The sequence below is a fragment of the Anas acuta genome, chromosome 7 (genome assembly GCF_963932015.1).
Source record: "Anas acuta chromosome 7, bAnaAcu1.1, whole genome shotgun sequence".
In the NCBI taxonomy this organism is placed as follows: domain Eukaryota; kingdom Metazoa; phylum Chordata; class Aves; order Anseriformes; family Anatidae; genus Anas; species Anas acuta.
Genome location: NC_088985.1, coordinates 14,297,042 through 14,317,713, shown reverse-complemented (window position 1 = coordinate 14,317,713; position 20,672 = coordinate 14,297,042). Strand labels below are relative to the sequence as shown.

Here is a 20,672-nt window from a genome sequence, read left to right as displayed (position 1 = left end):
AATAGAAAAGCTCGTTAATGAAAACAATGACTTTGAAAATTTAAAAATCATGACTCTAACCTAGAAAAACATACAGCGAAGATGCATGGACTTCCCACATGCTTTGAAGAATCACCTTGTGCATATACAGCTCTATCTTAACAATTCATGCATCTCGTTCTATATTGTTCTTATCTTGGAACTAACTGTCAGAAAGCTTAATTTTCTCCCTCAAAAGACCTTTGCCCCACAAAGAGACATTTTTCCTCTTTCACAATTAGTTCTGCATTGGGATACGAAGAGACAGGCGAGGTCATTTTCTTGTCTTCCTGTGGGAACTGCTGCTTCTCTGATGAACGTCACCAGCCTGTCCTGCCCTGAAGGGTCCAAGCGCCTGCCCAGCTGCTGAGAGCCTGCAGACACAGCCACTGAGCATGCAACAGGACAGAGAAAGAGTTCAAGACACAAACTGAAGCAAGAGAAAACAACCTTGAGGGACATGCACTGATACACTACACTGCACAATGAATGCCTTCCCCATATTAATCTGTACCCTTTAATATCAAAACTGTGAGATGTAACCAGCCTTTTTTCTGACTAAACTTAACAAATAAACAGTTAACTCACTAAGAATAGAATTTTAAAACGATGAACACTATTACACAAGGAAAACAAAACTAGCAATGGAGCATCTGACATGGACAGAATTAAGCCAACGTGAAGCAAAGGTACGTAAACCGTGTGCTTATCCATTTATTACATTTTTTTCAAGTACCGTTAGAAAAAAAAAGTCATTCAGCAAGGATTTCCTCCTGCATTCATGAAACGAAGGAGAAAGCTTTGCAGTCTGTTGTAGTGCCAAAGACCTAATAGATTGATCTACAAAAAGTAATTTTCCTTCTCTATTTCACTACTATCAGATTTGCCTATCCCACAACAAGTGCAATCTGCTGATCAATCCTGTTTCTGCATACACGTATCAGAATTAACAACCGTTAGCATCAGTTCATGACCACATGACCACCATTTAGTGTTACTATTCCCACTTTCAGGAGATCAGGATTCCAAGCTATTCATGCCATAAAATATGCACAAAGAAGGCAGAAACTTGTCACAGACAGTGTGTGGAGAGCATTTATACCACTTCCAGCACTGATGCTAATGAGAAAATAGATACTGCAATTTTACAGAGCAAACTACTAGCTTCTGGAACATCTTGAAGAATAATTAAAAAAAAAAAAAAGAGGTTGCCCAGAATTCTTACTCTCTCTAGTAATTGTCAGCTCAGGACAATCACCTGAGCAAGAGGTTTTGCCTTCATGAACTTGTCTAGTTGTTTGTCAAGGCCACATCAAATGCAAACACCTGGAGTATCCTCTAGAATGAAGCTCTCTGATTCAAATACAAGTTAGAAGAATTTGTCACGATAGCTTAAGCTGATGCCCATCCAGTTTTGTATTATCCATTCACCTTCCTCAAGCCATTGATGACTTAACAAGCATCTGACATGTCTACGATTGTCCCTTGCAGACCAAAGAAACCCAGAGTATCCAGCTGTTCCCCACATAGCTTCCCCACAGCTGCTCCACAACTGTGCAGCTGTGCTGCTGCTCTGTGCTTGCTATCCTGTTCTCTTAGAATCAAAGATTCAGAAGCGCAAATAACCCCAGACTTAGGCACACCACAGGTTTACAGTGATAAAACCATCTTTCCTCTTCTTCCTTTCCAAATTCTAACACCATGTTTGCTTTGACTGAGGTTGAACACACACCTTCGTCAAATTGTCTTTTAAGAACTGCCCTAGAACTATTTTAGTCCTTAGATCAAGGTCTTTTTTTTTTTTTTTTCCTGAAATATGCTTCTTACTATATACATCAGCTCCATAAATTAACTCAAAACCAGCATAGCTGTAAAACTGATAGAATCATCTAAATTTCACAACATCCTGTCTTACTTGGAACTATTTCAGAAAAACATCATTTAACTGACAATGCTGGCAGCAGAAACTGCCTACAACAATAGCTAGGATTATTAAGACTGGAAATAAAAGATGAAGCATAAGGACATAATTCTTCTCTATTTAGTTTTATGAACGAGAGACCAAAGACTACAAAAGTTTGGATCATCTCTCCTACTTGATGATGCTAAGATAGACTCTCTGCTTCTTTACCTGGACTAAATTAGCATCTATAATACAGTTCTAATTTTCTCTGAAAGGTCGAATTTCCAACTTGCTTGACAAACAGTAAACTAGGCACATCAGAAACAAAAATTCATTAAATGCTAAATGATAATGTGTTTTGAACCCAGGAAAAAAAAAAAAAAAAAAAAAGATCCCCTCTCTGCCATACAAGGAACACATACGTGAGTAGAGAAATGTAAATATTCTTTTATATGCATATGTGTGCACATACCTATCCATGGTCCAACGATACACTTCAAACCTTGTATTGTCTCCAAACTATGAGCTATTTACCTTTTTATACCAATGCATTCATTTCATGGGCAAAAAACTTATTTCCACTGCCCAACATGGTGGAGAGCAGTGGTGGAAGGCAGATGCATGTAACATTCCTGAAACACTGAAACAATTCACTATCTGTTGGGATTCCATCCAAGAAGTCCTAACAAGCCTTCAGGGAGCTGGCACACAAACATTTTCAGTTATGATGGCTTGTCACTCAACGGATCAGTCAGTATCCAAATAACCTGACTACAGCTTTGAAGTGACTTGCAAACATCTATTAGGACATGTTGGCTACTAAGCAGAGAAAATTTGCTATTGATATTAGACCACATTAAAAATATTATCTCTTGTAGAACAAGATATGAGGGAGAGAAAATGATTGGGAAAGAAGAATGATATTCAAGACTAACAAGTCTATAACCAGGCTATAAAACAAACATGCCAGCTTCAAACAAGGAAATCCCCTGGCTGTTAATGTATTAAATATTAAATACCCAATTTAATTTAATCATTTGATAACAACAAAAGCATGGAAATGGCATGTTTTGTTTAAGAATGATCACTTTTTTCTTGTTATAAATAACTTGTACCACTGCACACACCAAAGGTATGTGCACTTCCAAGGATAACACTTCCAAGGATAGCTCTGAAGGTACAATATACAGGCCAGTTATTTAGTATGCACTTCAATATTTTCAAATATGAAATGAACAAAAACAGTTTCAAAATAATTCAGTTCTGATTCATATATGGGAATAAAGGAAATTTCAGAAGTAAAATGCCAAATTCTAAATAAATGTGCAGAAACAGAAAAACAAGAGTCCTGCACTTGCATAAGGTACAGAAAATCAGTAAAATGGAAAACAGAGGCTATATACATGTAACATGCAAATGGTAACAGTTAAAGCAAAAGTTCTCTCCATGGCAGCAAATACTAGCTGTTAATCTATCTAGCTTTATTTCCAAATTTATAAAATATCAGGTACAAAGGATCAACTATGTGCATTCATGAAGTTATAAAACTCGAAAAAAAAAAACAAAACAACAAGCTTAGGCGTTCCCTTCCTTTATTAAAGTTGGGAACATGGGACTAGAAAAGACCACCTGCATCCTCTCATATTTCAAGCATTATTTCATCTAATTATTTCACAGACTTAATAGTATTTCACCTTTGAAGAACTTCCTTTGGAAGGCTCTTTCTGCAAAAAGAAAAAACAATCTAAAGCTTAGAAACTTTCTTCTCTTCCTACTTACAGACCATCCCCTTCTCCAGCCCCCCCCCCCCATTCATTTTTTTTTAAATAACTCAAATCATACCCTTCTTTCAGGTAGCACAGAAGTGTGACCTTGATAAAAATCAGACCAACGTGTCACTGCTTCCCATACATTCAGAAAATAGTTCAATCAACCCTAAAATCTTGTTCCTGCATGTTGGAGTTAAAAGTTCACTTCAATGACTGCAACAGATGTCTGCACACATCCTTAAACAGACAACTGACTTGCCTGGTGCTGTCAGGGAACTCCACGGATGCCTGACACTACCATGGAACTTGAAATATGCAAAACCATGCATTCCCTATCCAAGACCAATGACTTTTACATGGATTTCACTATAAAATTATAAGTAAATAGGAAGATTAACAGCCCATATGTCTACTCTGAGATCATCTTGTTGTTAGAGGGCTTTTGTCCACATTCCTTTTTCCTCCAGTCTTCTTTTTTCTTTCCCAATAGCTTTAAAAACGCAAAAGATGAAGCAACTCATTACACTCAGGTTAAAAAAAAAAAAAAAAGGAAATAAAACAAAATAAAAGAAAAAAGGTAGCTTGCAGCCACTTACAAGAATGCTCAAATACTATTAGCTAAGATCATAGCCTTTTAATTTCTGTGATGCTTTTTATCATTTATATAACCATATGCATCCACATACATAAATGCCTGTAATTGTATGTATTTATATATATACACACTAGACTTGTAAAAACATTGCCATTTCTACATCATTTTACTCAGTAACTTGGAGTATAGTAATATAATCTGATGTATCCAAACATCATAGATTTTATTGGCAACAACTGCATACAGATACAAAAATGCTTCAGTTGCACTACACAATATGGATATATTTTTCCCTCATCAAGATGCATAGCTCTATCATATAGTTCAACTTCTTTGATGCTATGAGTTGAAGCCCTCCACCCTTCACAAAGACAACTTGGTGAAAACCATGTTATCCTAGCTCCCAAAAGACTTGCTTATCAAGTTCTTAAATTAATCTTTTACTCACCGATGCTACTCAGAGAACTGCTGCTTTCAGAATCAGAAGGCATTATGGACAGCACACTGTAAGTAGATCCTAAAATGAGAAAAAGACAAACAGTGTTACCACTACTTCTCTTTTCTTCTCCCCAGATCAAGCTAACAATTTGTTTTCTTGGCACTGAATTAGATTTTTATGCATTAATAACATTTGTGCTCTCTAATAGGAAATGGATAACTTGTAAATAAACATCACAGTACACACCAAATAGGAAATTATTCCAGGTGAAATGGTAAAACTGAATTCGGAAGAAAAAAAAATGAACTAAAACAATGAGTATTTCTGACAGTGAAAATACAAAGTTTATTCTCTGAAACATTAAGATTGAGCAGCGTCTGATGATCATCAGAATCTACTTGGATTACTTTTCTTTTAATGAGCCAAATTCAACTTGATCATCTTACTGATTTGTATTCCTTTCTTCACTTTGAAATATAATTTAATTAGTAAATAAGTTTTACTTGCATACACGTGCAACTTCAAGTATCTGATCCCAAAAGCAACTGGAGCTAACTTGTCACTGATGATAATGAAAGCTTTTTCCCCCCACACACACACATAATTTGATCAACAGAGTTGTCTTTCATTTTAGTTGATTTAAAAGTATGCTAAGCTTGACTTCCTAGAAGAACTGAAAAAACAGGTCCTAGTTCAAAACCTTAACAACTAAACAGCTCCACCAACCCTCACAAACAAAACGAGCATCCCATAGTAAAGGAAAGGGAATCATTTTGTAGCTAAGTGATTTGAAATCTGGTCCATTTCCAGTCACAACCAGCACATGAGCTCAAGAATGAAATCAATATATTCAGGAGCTGTCTTTCCTATAGTCCTCCTTTCTGTGTTTCATCATTTGTTTCCTCCAATCTTTTTGAAATTAAGAAATGAAAGGTGAGAAGCATCACATGAAACACATGGATCTACCTTTCAAATGGATTAAATAAAGTACAGCTTTAGCTCATCTCCTGTGCTTCTTCAGGAAAAAACTAACACCTATCATAGTATCAGATAAAGGAAAGACAAGAAGTGATGAAGAGAAGCTAACCAACAACACAAGCAATAACAGCAAAATCAACTGAAAAAAAACACACTTAGGGCCAGATTCTCAGACAGTAAAATTTGGATGGACCCTCAGTTTCAATGTTTGCTATCTCAACAAAGAATCAGGCTCCCCAATTTGATTAAAGGGACAATGGCTAGGCAAACGCCAAGTTAAACTCCTTCCAAACAAATCCCTTGGTTTTACTAGCAGACGTTGCTCCAGTAAGTACAAAAAAAAAAAGAACTGGATCATGAAATACACTGTTCCACCTGACACACTCCTGTAAATAATGATTCAAAATACATTGGTCACAAATAATTCTAGTTGATTATACAGGATATAAGGGCTTATTTTTGCTTTGGCTTGCTCTGGTTTTTAAATAAAACCTGACAAGCACCACACTGACACACCAGCTTCAGGAAGAAGTCTGCTGTGTATTTCTGCTTCCATTTGAACCATTTTCAGATAACAATTTAAGCTGTTTCTAATTAATTAGTGCTTATTAAAAGCAAAATAATTTTGTCATTAATTAAAATCAACGTCTGCCTGTTCTAAACTCAGATTTCTTGTAGTATGAGCTGGAATGATTAGAGACAAAGGGGAAGCTGAAGAAAGCAGATCGATGTATTAAACAAAGGAACACATATTTACAACAGACAATGTGTGTCGAGATCATATTAGAACTGCATGGGACTCAAAGACAATGAAATCGCGTGCCAAGAAGTGAGACATGATTACACTCAGCAACTTAAAATCACTCACTTCCTCTAAAAGCTTACATAGGAATCCCGCATGGAAACACAGTTCAAGTGATTGTTAGCTGCTGCTGCTTCTTTTTAGGCATGGAGAAAGAAAATGTTTCCATGACAGATAATGTGATTAAGTGCTCTCCTCTTCCTTCAGAATATTTGCAAAAAGACCAACTGCCACAACCATAATGAAAAGGATGGAAAGCATTGGAGTTTTGTAAAACCAAATTTACAAATAATCCATTGACTATTTTGTGAACGGACAGGATGTCTCTAGGTACCCAAATAAGTATCTGCAATACTGTTTTAAGTATGGTAGATCAAACTTACAAGATCTGCATTTTGCCTCTAGCTCTGTCTCAGTTTTTCTGTGCAATCTGTATAAGCCATGTATTTGGTACATCTCAGTTTCCCACCTTTAAATATTTAATTTGAGGATAAACTGATCAAGATGGAAAGCTCTGAAGATAGCTTGCTACGTGTGCTGTACAAAGCTGAAGCAAAATAAAATTATGCACAGCCTTTTCTACCTGACACCTCAGTCTGATTTTCTCTACAGTCAGATTTAAGAATCAACATGAAAATTTTAACAGACTTAAGATATATTCTAGTGCTTAGCATCTATCATCTCAAGCTTTAAAAATGGATCACATTACGTTTAGACATTGATTGATAACACCAGTTTAAAGTAATTACTACTATAAATCTGCATATAATGATTAGCTGTAGAGTTTGTCTTTCAGAAAAATACAGTAACTCTTGTAAAAGCACTTGATATTAGAATATAACTACAGCACCTATATAGCACCCACAAAGCGAAAGAAGCCACACACTAATTAACACCGAGGCTGTAAGAAAAATCAACAAGGTGACATTCCGCAGCTGTCTTACATGTGTAACTATACTTTATTACTAAAGCCATGAACTACATTTCCCACACAACTTGGGTCAATGACAATTTTTCCAGAACAGTATCTTATTTTCCCCTTACATTTTTATGTCAACATTCTGTTTCACATGCATACTTTCAAATGATGCTCAACGGATTTCCACTGTTCAACAGATATGTCTTAAGTTACACTTGTCTATATTTGTTTATTTTAATTCACAAATTGATGAGGAAGGAGGAGGGGAAATCCACATAAGTAGTAGCAGAAAGAGAAATATATTCTGAAAATGAGTGGGCTTTTCGTGTACCTTTAAAAAAAAAATACTGGATAGAACACCTTGATATGTAATCAAGGATTACAGCACTTTTCATATTTTAACAGTAATGTAAGCAACATAAAAACTTGGATCCATTGTCCATAACATAAAATGCTTAAATCGCACATCAATGATTGTGCAAGCTGATCTGAAACAGATACTTAAACTACTCTCATCATCTGAGCTGATCTTGTTTTTATTTATCTTCAAGAGCACTAATCCCTTCTGTCCTCATTCTCTGAATTAAAAGCTAAAGTCAAAACTTAAAGCAAGTCAAATTCTGCTCTCTGGAATAGATAGAAAAGTTTTGTGAAGCTGACTTCATCAAAACAGGACATATGACTGTTTCCAGCAATGTTCTTAAAACATCAGTTCAGATTTTGAAATGCAAGATATGGCATGTATGATACATTATCACAGAAAACGTGAGAAGTGTGAAAACGGGAGGAATCACCAGCCCCATTCGTAATTCCTCACTACTAACACCCCAGCCCCCCAAAATCCAGTAGCACTGTTGATCGTGTTTCCAAGCTGTTTGCGGGGATGTCTGGATTTTCTAACTACACAAGTTATGAGTTCATTATTTCTAACATGCCATCGTCATCATTATCAGCAATATTAAATGTCAGAAACAATTACTAGATAACTCAGTATAGCTTTCATAATATTAAAATTAATTTTTAGCTGTTAAACTGAAACATATCCATGTATTAAATTCATGCTCAATTAGCACCATAGTTTACATGATCAGAAGTATTTGAAAACAGTCCTCAAGAGCATTTCCCCGCCCTGTAGGTTGCTTCCTCACATGATATAGGAAAATGCTCCTAATCACTCCAACAGAAATTTAGATACAGAGAAAAGGCAAGAAAAAATGCATAGGCAAGATTTTATAACCAAAAAGCACTACATGATCTATTCATGAGCTCTCCTCACTGAGCAAACTGTTCTCCTCTTTATTTGAAATTCTTGAACTTTTTTGCTGTCCATCTTGTCAGACTGCACAAGGAGTAACATCGGAATACAAAACCACCAAGAACCAGTGAGTACATTAAGTTAATATTGAAAATGCTTCACATCTGGGGGTTTGCATGCCTTTCACCATACTTGTCCAAGTATCTGCCTTTTATATGTTTCCCATAGTATTTATCACACGTGCCACAGTCTCCCAGCACACAAACTTGTTATATCAAATGTCAATTCACTGACTCAAGTTCAAAATTGCAGCTTGAAGTAGAAAGATATTAGATAAACACAGTACATTTTGCTTGTACTTCATTAAAAAAAGCAACCAGACATTTACAGATACACATTCATACTAAAAAGAAGAAAAGCCCATGCTCACCTTTGCATGGCAGACTTGCTTTTTTTGTGTGTGTGTGTGTTTTTATTTGTTTGTTTGTTATGTTTTTTTCCTATTTTGCTCAACCAGATTGAGCTTCTTATTAGTTCCTGGCTACAATAAGCAGCTTTCAAAGAACAGAGCAATTTAGTAACTGCTACATTACATACACAAACATTTCAAGAATACCATTTCCTTCTATCTTATACAATTACAACACGTCGAAAGTCTTCAAATTGTTGCTGTTCTTATGAAGTTTGATGGGAGGAAGACCACTTAAAAAATTGGAAATTGAGGAACAGAACTAAGAACTAACAAAACTACTTGCTTAGCTGAGGAAGTCACACATAAGCTGAAAGCTAGCTTTGCTACGACTGTGTAGAGCCTTCTCTTCTTCCAGAGAGCATACCAACCAGCTCTGCTCACGGCCCTATAACAAATACTGTACTGGAAGGGATTACAGCAGCAAAAAAAAAAAAAGATACGGGGGACTCAGTTTTCTCTAAATTCATCTCATGTGTCATTAATACTTACTTTTTCCCCCAGAATGTATGTTTTACTCTCCAATACTTACAAAGTTAATAGATAAAATTCAACTGAAAGAGAGTTTTTGTCAAGTCTAAAGGCTATTTTACTTTCTAAAGTTTCCTATGCTGAGTAAGTGTGTAGGAATAAGAATAATTACTCCCTCAGATATACACCTTAAGCACAGAGCCAGAGAGGTGGGTCTACTGAAGCCGCTTCAGTATGAAGAGCCAGGCTCTAACTCACAGAACATGGGGTGCTTCATCCCTCAAGATGTAGAGTGCTCTGATTTGAGCTACACAGCCCCTGGCATGTAACCCATCTTTAAAGGATTCTATTCCCAATCTGCAATACTGCTGACTCTAAATTCATTACCCTTCCCAACTAGAACACTTAGCGCTGCAGGACTCAGCCTAGAAAGGCTGCTTTGCCCACACAAGGTTTTTCACTACGCCTCTACTTTTAGGATGTCATTAAACAACTCCTCATGTTCCCCTGCTGCCAGTTTCCACTGTTAATTAACTCTGCTCTTCCTCCCACCTCCCTTCCCAGTGCTGCGGCCACCAGCTGATTTGGCTCCTTGTCAGCAAGGGCTGTTTCTGATGGGGGTCCAGCACACCGGATGGAGGGCAGCAGGACAAATATTTGTTTATCCACATCTCAGGCGCACCAAGCTCAACTGACTTTGGCAGGACTCCTACTTGCTGTGGGGGAGCAAAAAACTTTGATTAAAACTGGAAATGACCCAGATTACAGTGTTTTCATTACTTTTCACGTTACAACAAGCAAAACTGCCCAAGGAGCTGAAGACCACATGGATCTGCCACGGTCTGTCTCTGAGGCTACTCCTCTCTTGGAAGCCTGCACAGCCAGGTTTGTCAGAAACCATAAAATGCAGTCATCTCTTGCTAGTTGTGTGACATTCAGACTTTATATCCTATTTAAGGTGTCGTGTGAGGTCAGGATTTTCGCTTCTGTCCATGTCACCTTCACTTTTGATGCTTTATAGCCATTTACCTTTAAGGATAAGAGTAACTCCAAAACCAAAAGGCACTCAACTTCACAGTAAAGGTAAAACAGTAGCAGAGGTCAGATCAGCAAAAGCTTGCTCTCTTCTCCCATCTGCTTTTAAACACACTTTTATCATTTATTCATCATACCCACAGTTCACAAACACTGTGCCCGGAAGCATAAAATGCTCTCTTATTTTTAGGACAGTATGAAAACAACAACAAATAAAAAGCCATTTAATGGCTTTTTTTAAAAAAAAAAAAAGAATGAAGCAGATGAAAATTTATCATTTTGATTTCTCAAATACCTCAGACTATAATAATTTTGCATAGACAGTGAAAGTCAAGGCATTTATTCTCCTTTTACAACTGAGACAATATTTTACAACAACATATTTAAGATGACAAAAATATAGTTTTGGAAAAGACATACTTTAGAGATTAGGCTATTTTTCCATTAGAAAAGATAAAGAATAAACTCTTATTAAGGACAGAACAGTTCACACACGTAAAAATCAGTGGCAGTGACAGAATAACAGATCAGGCTGATTGTAATGTAATGTGACAGTTTCTGTGCAGCTTGAGATCCAGAAAAGTTAAGTAACTTGCCTGAGGCCAGAGACATCAGTAAGCAGCCCTGAGTTCAGATGCTCAAGTTCCAAGCCATCAGTCATGTAATTAAGTACAACATCCGATGTTCAGGTGTTAGAAACAACACATCCATATCTGGAAAATTCCTGTTTTCATGAACTAATGTTCAAAACACTTTGCAGTAGACCGAAGACACTCATTACTATTTCTAAACATGCATTCCCAAATATACCCTGCCAAGTAATGACTACACTCACTGCTATAGGTAATTATTCTGATAGTCAGCAAGGAATTCAGTGAGGTACTAAAAAGAATTTATAAGGTATCTTTAAAAAGAATATAAGTCACTAGAATACTGATGTGCATCTTACTGCAGCATGAATTACAAAAGGAAGAGAAACTGATGTTTTTAATAAACAGAGAAGAACATCAGAAAGATAAGGAGAGAAGGAAAGGGACAAGAAAGATAATTAACTTTCATATATTTTCATTTTATCATTAGGATACACTTGCTGCTATCCACATACTTTATTAACATTATTTGTTCTCGTTTACTGAATTGTGAACCTGGGGTCAAATCATCCTCTTTTCACTTAAGGATGGACAGAGAAAATTAAACCACTTGACAAACCTAAATTTGCGTAGTTTGGTTCAAAAAAATACACACGATGACAGTGCTGTAGTAAACAGCATACAAGCTATTTTGCCATAGAAACAATGCTCTGATCATGTCTTACAGAGATGCAACAAAGCAAATTTTAAGAGCCAAATGACCATGATGTTTTATTAGCAGGACATCAGCTTACATATATCTATTGCCACCTGGTGACTGCAAACAAAGAGGTAATAAAGCCTTATGACTGCTTAAAAGCTAACAAAAAAGACGCCCAAGTACATCAGGTCAGCTAGAAATAATATGACCCTTGCTACCTTCCACTCTTTCACTTATTTCTTCACTATTTACAAAACAACTTATTTAATTTCTTGCACTCTGTGAAACCACATGAGAAGCGATTAAATGTATGTGCTGGAGCACCAGGACCAAAGATGCAACGATAATTACTACTGCTATTACGTATTCAAAAGTCCTGCAGCAATACAGGTTCTGAAGCAGCAACAACAGCTTTAACCTTTGTCTTCCTGCTTTTTGATTGGGATGGCTTTTAACTCTGCTCTAGTCAGTGCATTTTGCCTTGACAAGTCATTTGTCTCCAACACTCAGCTTCAACTGAGAGCTCCAACAGCACACAACCAACAACTATGCCCCTCTTACAGCCCTGAATTCCCATTAGGTAGTGACATGAGATGGGCGATAGTTTTTCAGCAGTTATTTAAAGGCTAACAGCAACATACCTCGCTACTGTGGAAATACCAGCATGCTAACTTACATTACACTTAGATTCTGGCAAAAAGAACAACTTCCCATTTAAAGAACTGCACACAGTGCCTTCACTGGTAACCTTCGTACAATAGAAATGTTCATTTTTAGGTTCACACTCAAAAAGGGAAAAAAAAAAAAAAAAAAAAAAAACATCTCCAGATTCTTTAACCTCATAAGTTCGTACAGACAGGAAAAAGCTGCATTTAAAGACAAGTCTTAGTAAAACTGCAATGCAGGCAGCTGAATCAACTTGTCACATATTCCAGCTCTTGCACATTACAGTTAGTCCTTGCATTATTGCCAGAGCATTGGTGCTGTTTTCTGTTCTAGAAGTCTCATGAGATATTACTAAGTGATCAAACAGAAGTCATTTTCAAGAATCATGGTTAATATAAACTCGTCAAACTGCAAGTTGGCTTTTCCCAGAACAGGCCACCTCCATTACATTGGTAACGAGTCCATCATATTCTTTAGTTCTTCTTTTGCTTCTAGCCAGCAGGAAGCTGACATTTTCTTGGTGGATTCTATACGATAAGCCAAAGGGGAAAAAATAAAATATAAAAATGCCTAGTAGCATTTTACTTTAACAAGCTTCCTGCAGTCTCATTTTCACATCCTCATGTTTCTCTGAAAGTTATCTTTCTGATCTGGATTCCTCTGTAAATTATATATAACAGGATATAATTAATTTTGTTTATTAAGGTAGAGAGATGTAATGTTTCATTAACCCTCACAGATGACTAAAACCTAACAGAGAACATAGACCAATCCCTTTCCATCTAGAGAAGGAAATCAGATAACCTATAGCATAAATTCAGCTGGCACACCACTGCTCTTCCAGGGCTCTACCTGCACCGTGTCCAGCCAAACAGCATCCCGCCCTCTCACTAGGTACTCCTGACACTGAGGTAGGACCCAAGGCTCCTTCGGCTGGGCGGTGCAGTGACAGCAGTCACCAGAAAGCAGCAGGCCCTACGGACCCACATCACGTTGAGTGCACTGCTCTCAGCTCTCCCTGTGTGATGCCACCTCCAGCAGGGACTAGCTGCACACCAGCGGGAGGGCAGTGGCACATGGCATGTCTACTCCACTCAGGGCGCACCCACAAATTTCCCTGTTTTGGCCCCTGCAGCACTCCTCAAGGAGCATGCCAGTTCTTTCTGCTTTTACACCTAGCCTGGTCCCATTTGTTCTCCAACCCTTTTTATTCACCACACTCCTAACAGATCGGGGCACTTCAGACATATCCATTTCTACAAAGTTTCTCATCTGCCCTACACCTAGAGTGACTGGTTTTCATCAGTCAGACATTTAGTAAAGGTCTTTTCCAAGGCCACTATGTAATCCATCTGGACCATTTTCTGAGTTTTACTGTCACATACAGGACAAATAAGAAGCTGAGGCATCTCTATAGATAAAAGCTAGATAAGGAATTGTTCAAGCACGTTGCTCTTGCTGCAAATGGTCTCTATCCGCAGGACCTCATGCTTCAAGCCTGCTGAACCTGAACACAGAGTAGCTGGAGAGCTGGCTGCAGAGTTCCAGATATCAGCACCAAAAGGCCACAGACACCATCTGGGTTCCTCCTAGGCCATGCCTGGAGGATGGCATTGCTCACTACAACTGCAGAAGGAAGGTAAATTTGGAAATCAGACAAGTCATCTGGCAGGATTAATCTAAAGAATACCTTAAAGCAGTAACATGATGCTAGTTAGTCCTGGAGCCCAGGGAAGTTTCCTCATCTTCATCCTACACAGCGTCAGTCAAAGAAAAATTCCAAATGCTCCCCCAGTTTCTGCTGGTAGACGAACATATCTTTTTGGAAAAAGGTTTAATTGGCTTTTTATGGCCAGAGGACTTAGTGTGGTGTAAATACAGCATTGCCAATAAATCTGCAAGTGATACCACTTCTAAAAAAGGTTTAACAGAACTGTGGTCAGTATAATTTCTTTAAACAAACAAACAAAAAACACACCTGTGCACACAAGCAGCAGCATGTCTCCAGCCTGCAACTAGAATATGAAGCTTGACATAAATGAAATGAAATTATCTTTTCAGCTATCAGCGTCAGAGCACATTTCCCGTATGTGAAGTGATGAAATGTTTCTTTCTTCATATCTGTACTCAAGGGCTTTGGCAAGTAAATATTTTGGCTCATCCATTTTGTTCAAGGTTAACTATAAAGCCCGAATGCAATGATCAACTGATTATTATAAATATCCAGTATCAGCAGGACCCCTGGACCAACCTAGTGTGGGACTCCACTACCCTAGGAACAAACGCAGCTTAAGTCAGTTCTGAGAAGTCCTTACACCCTGCAAAAACCTGAAGCATTTTATACCCAGTGTATCAACAAATGAGTTGAGAAAACAGGCAGAGTAAGCTGTATAAGGAAATTAGAGCTGCTACAAAGAAAAAAAAAAAAAAAAACACAGCGAAAGCAAAAACTGGGAAAAGTGGTATGGAGGGAAAGGTAATAAATCAAAAGACGGAAATGACTGTAGTAGCAGTGAGCACAATTTGTCCTACTGTGCAGTGCCATGAAGTATTTTTAAATGTGCACAGCAGTTGATGTTCTGGAAAACAAATGCATAACAGTTTATATATACACTCTTAAACTTCACTTGGCAAACAGAAAAGCTGGACATGGAGAAAACACCTGGTCACTGTTCCTCAGCGCCTTCCAACCTGCATCGCAGAGAAGTCTCTCCCAACCCCTCCGATGCTGTGGTACAGCTTTTTAAGAATACCATTGAGTTGAGAGCTTAGCAACAATTCTTAAAAATATGGAGGTTATACATCCCTTTTTATTCTGGAGGGAAGAAAGGACAGACAGATGATGCACTGAGTTACCTAACATGTCATTATTTGGGCCGGGAACAAACACCTCTTAGAATATTACAGAATCACAGAATTTCTAGGTTGGAAGAGACCTCAAGATCATCGAGTCCAACCTCTGACCTAACGCTAACAGTCCCCACTAAACCATATCCCTAAGCTCTACATCTAAACATCTTTTAATTTTTTATTGCTTCCTGTCATTAAGCTGTGGCAAAAGTAACATTTCTGACTACCTTCAATTCTCCTTGCTAGCTTCATTTAACCTCCGACAGTAATATATTCACACCTACTTTTCCTAGCACACTAACCAATTCTCGAGGTTTGACGAAAGACTTGTTGGCTGCCCATTTTGTTATTCAGCAGTCCCTTCAGGGAAAGATCAAGTTTGCAAAGATAGTTCTCTCTCTAGAGACAATTTTATTTTATTTCTACATGAAGCTATTTTCCAGACACTTTGCAAGTAACATGGCTGAGATTTCTAAAGGATGATGCAGTCTGCCCTTTCCAACTGACCCTAAAAGATTTAAGTGAAAGGAAACGATATTCAAAACATACCCACATACTTACACAGTCAGAAGGAAGAAATTGGTGTGGGATGAGGGTGGTAAATACCAGATCCCTACAAATACATTAGTTATCTGTAACAGTAGGTCTACAAAATTTGCAATGGTGAAAAGAAATTTAAACTTCATTTAATTTGCATAGATATACACAGAGCTTTGCAGCATATTATTTCACCAAATAATTGTGCAATCAGGTAATATGAATGGCAAAATAAAATTAAACCCTGAACTAAATGCTATATTTAAAATTTAATTTACATTTTGGAATTAAATCAAAGTAACCACTTAATTATGTTTGTAGACACAACATGCCATAACCAAACCTACATGGAAGAAAAAAGAAACTACAGGTAGGTATTTAAAACTGCAGACACTGGCATTCAGAAGACCAGAAATCTATTAGGTAACAAGGAAAGCAAGCACTGATTCAATGAGAACAGCCTCTTACTGCATCCAATACTTCATGAACTCTCAGCCTTGTACTTGGGTTTTTACATGGCAGAACATGCCGGGTGCATGCTTGCTACTGCAGGCAACAGCAACATCTATCAAGTGCCTAACTTGAGCTTTTTTCTAGCAGCTCAGACTTCTCCCAGAACAAACGACAGCCACAGTTCACTTTTTTCATTTTGAGAACAAGTCATCAGGAACACACAAACACACACATATCTACACCCATTCATAAATGTAGTCGAAACGTAAGAATTGACCTGCTTTAATGATAATGGTACGGTCAAAGTAGTACCGGAAGAGAATGAAGTACAAAAGAAAAAAGTACTTGAGCCATAACCATTCCAAGGGATGATGGTGTTTACAACTTCAGGGGGCCGGGGGGGATTGCCTTTAGGCCAATTCTTTGTACTATTAAGAGAATATATCAAAGTCAAGGAATCCCCCCCAATACTATACACTTCATCTCAACTTGCCCACACACAATTTCATCTTACAAAGCTATCAACTCTGAATACTTCTGATTTCTACAATTCTAGCACACTGTATGTTTCTTGTGAGATAAGTATTTTTTGTCAGTTTGAATGCACTTCTTAAACAGCAGCCTTTGTTACTATTCCAGAACTAAAACAGCAACTGATTGAAGAAGTTATGGTTATACAATATCTACTCATATGCTGCTCAGTATTCCCCTCTTCAGAAAACAACAACAGGAAAAAAAAGTGCTCTGAGATGAATAGTTTCATTCAGATACCTCAGCCAAGGCTCTACATTTAACTTTGTTGTGTTCTTACAATGGAAAAAACTACATGCCTTTCCATATAGAAGATGGCTTGCATCCAGGCTTCTTCCATCTTTCAATTCACAATGATTGTTACTTGAAATGGTAACAGAAAAGAAATAGATAAGCTAGATTATTTAGTCTAAGATTTCCCATTTCCTTTACAATTTTTCAACACTCTACCTGGTTGCTTTCATTTATAAAAGGAAAAATAACCAACAAAATATAGAGCTTCCCCCCTTCCTCCCCCCTCCCCCCCACACACACACTTAGTGCTGGAGAAGCCAGAAATCCTCCTGCCAGAAGTAATTCCGTATTAAAAATATATATATATTTAATGTAGAGTAATATATATATTAAACATATACATTATGTATTAAATATATCAATTCTGTAGGCACACAGTCCAAGGCTCTGGTCAGCAAGCAGGGTACAAGTCCCTGTCACCTACAGACTTAGGCGTAAGTCCTCCTGAAGAGGTAACCAGTAACAGGAAGCTCCTCGCAACTGTACAAATGGCACTACAGCATAGTGCGTGCTGCAAGGAACAAAATCGTTGAACGAATGGTGAAGTGACTGAAAATCCTCGCTACAATTGGTCAAATTGGAGCAAATGTGATGTGTGTCTGTACAGGACCTTTCCAGACACGTACAAGTTCTCACAAAGGTAATAGCTTAACCAAACAAGTTTCCAGAAATGAACATGCCAAGTACTGATACGAATGACCTCAGAAGAAGGAGTGGAGAAGGTAATGATATCAATTAAGAACATATTTAAAACAAAGAATATATTTTTTCAGAAGACAAACACACAGGTATAAAAAAGAAACCACGCCTATGCTCTCTTTTAAACAACATAATTAAGCATGTCCTTAAGTGCTCTGCTGTACCGGGTGATTACTACAGAAGCCTATTACCTATGAACTATTTACAGCAATAATTTGTTGCAGAAATCCCCAGGGTGAGCTTCATGCCTCTTCTGGTTGCAGCTGCACCACCCACCAGCACTTCCCCTCCCTCGCCAGCAGCAGCGGCCTGCTAGCTCCTCAGCTGGCATGGGCAGCTGTACGCTTCCAAAAGGGAAAGGCAACGTGGGGAGCTGAACGTGACAGGGCCTTCTTTCTCCAGGATGCCCCAGTATAGCAATGCTCACTCTCCTGTCTGAGGCAGGGAGTGGGGAACACTGGAAACTCATCTGGAAGCGGTGACAGCATGAACCTCTGTCCCACTTTTGGCCTCTTCTCTATAGGGCACCCGTGTGGCTACTTACCCTTCTTCCATGGTCATGGAAAACCATGGGAGTCTGTGCTACCCGTCCAGGCAGTTCTTGACAGGGCTGGCCAGTTTGCTTGATTTGACACAAGTATTGCCAGGGGGTCACTCTTCCAGCTTTTTTGTCATTCCTTGATGATAAACTCCTCTTTGAAGGCTAAAACAGTTTGAGTCAAGAGAGCTTTTTTGTACACAGCAAGGATATCGACATGCTAGGTGGGTCTTTAGTTTCTTGAGATGATTTTTTGGGGAAAATATGACTATAACTGCTCCAACTCTAGCAAGTCATGGAGTAGCTCATGACTTGAAAACAATGACCTCTTAAGCCAATAGGTCTGGGTAAGAAGCAACAGCCATGAGCATACAAAGAATAACTAAGAATTTGAGCTATCAATGACAACCAGGCATATCTTGGTGATGCAAGTATTTTTATGAGCCTAATATTCACCATTAGATCAATTATGAGGAGAAAAAAAATGCCAGCATTATTGGCAGTCATATGCTACTCACTTCATCCTTCTGGAAAAAGTTTTAAAGCTTACTGGATAGGCGATACATGTACAACAGGCTGAAATTACACCCCTAACACCAAGTGGTATTGCCATCATCATTACATGACAGTGCACACTAAGACTAATGGAGTGCAACAGGCCTCTCTGGAACAGTCACAGACTGAAAAAGAGCACTTGCTGAATGCAGTTCGTGTCCAGAATGTGATTCCAAAGGTGAATGTAATGCCTTAGTCCAGCATTCAGACAGCGATGCACAAGAAGGCAAAAGAGAAAAAGACTCCAACACCAGAGAAATGGAATGTGGCACACTGACAGCACACATCAGAGCTGTCAAGGACAGAAAGAGTGGCCTTCCACCTGAAAGAAATAGCTGAGCCAGTAAATGAGCCAAGAGCTGCCCTGCTTGGAAGAGCAGCTACCTCAACCTCCTCCTGCCTGCATCTCATGGGCAAAAAACAGAGAAGGATGCTGCCTCACCAGCAGCACTATTTATCAGGCATGAAGGCTGAGTGAGGACAGCTCTAACATTCAGGTTCAGGTTTACAGTGCACTGGGACTACTGGTGCCAGCACAGATATACCTTAAACAAGCGTGTTGGATGGCCTGGAGTAGCAAATAGAATAGGTAACATTGTGCAACCTCTTCATTTAACTGTATAAACATGCATGTGTTTTAACAGTTCCCATATCAACAGAGGAAGAGGCAGTAAAACTTGCGCCTCCACAGGCAGGCTTCACCTGTGCTGTGACATCTCTGCTTCACTTCAAACCTCTGGTGAGTGTGCTGGGTCTGGCTGGAATGTTAACTTTCCCTGCAGCAGCCCATACAGTGCTGTGCTCTGCACGTGTAGCTGGAACAGCAGTGTTATCACACCAGTGTTGTGTCTACTGCTGAGCAGTGCTGGCACTTCGTCAGGCTTCTTTCTAACTCTCCTAGGTGGTGGGCAAAAAGTGAGAAGAGAAACATCACCAGGGCAGCTGACCTAAACTAACCAAAGGGATATTCCATACCATATGATGTCACACTCAGCAATAAAAGGTGGAAACAGGAAGAAGAGGGGAGGGGTGGGCTCTCGTGAAAACATCAGTCTTCCTCCCGAACACTGGCTACGTGCATTGAGGCCCTGCTTAATTTCTTTCCTCTGCACTTCCACATAGCCTTCATTTGTTTTGTTTTCCTCCCTTTTTTCCCCTTTCCCCCTCCCTTTTCGTCTTTCCCTTTTTTTTCCCCTTTAGTTAAATTGTTTAGTTCATAATAATCTTTCTTTAATTATTATTATTAATATTATTTCCCTTTAATTTAATTATCCTTATCTCAACCCATGAGTTTTCTTTGCTTTACTTCTTCCCCTCTTCATCTAGAGGAGGGGGAGTGAGAGAGAGGTTGTAGTGTTTAGCTGCCCAGCACCATAAAACCACCACACTGGACAGCTTGCTTCACATCTCCCTCTTCGAACAGACTATGACTATACTGGGTACGCTTCTACTGAAGATGGTGTCAAAAAGCAGCTGCCAGGAGGCTCAATTGTTTGATTTTATTTCCCATTTCTCCATATCAATAGAACGGCAGCAAGGTACAGTATGCAGAGGAACAGGAATGACATGAAGAAAATGCCAGAGTATTAAAAAAAAAAAAAAAGAT

At 38.5% G+C, this 20,672-nt stretch overlaps 1 protein-coding gene across 1 annotated transcript in view; it reads right to left on the bottom strand.

The window, feature by feature from the left end:
* The window catches only part of DLG5 (discs large MAGUK scaffold protein 5), a 106,641-nt gene that overhangs the window by 60,468 nt on the left and 25,501 nt on the right, over positions 1–20,672 (bottom strand). The window contains 1 exon segment of the mRNA XM_068689380.1: positions 4,734–4,802. Coding sequence (XP_068545481.1) covers positions 4,734–4,802 — 69 coding nt within the window.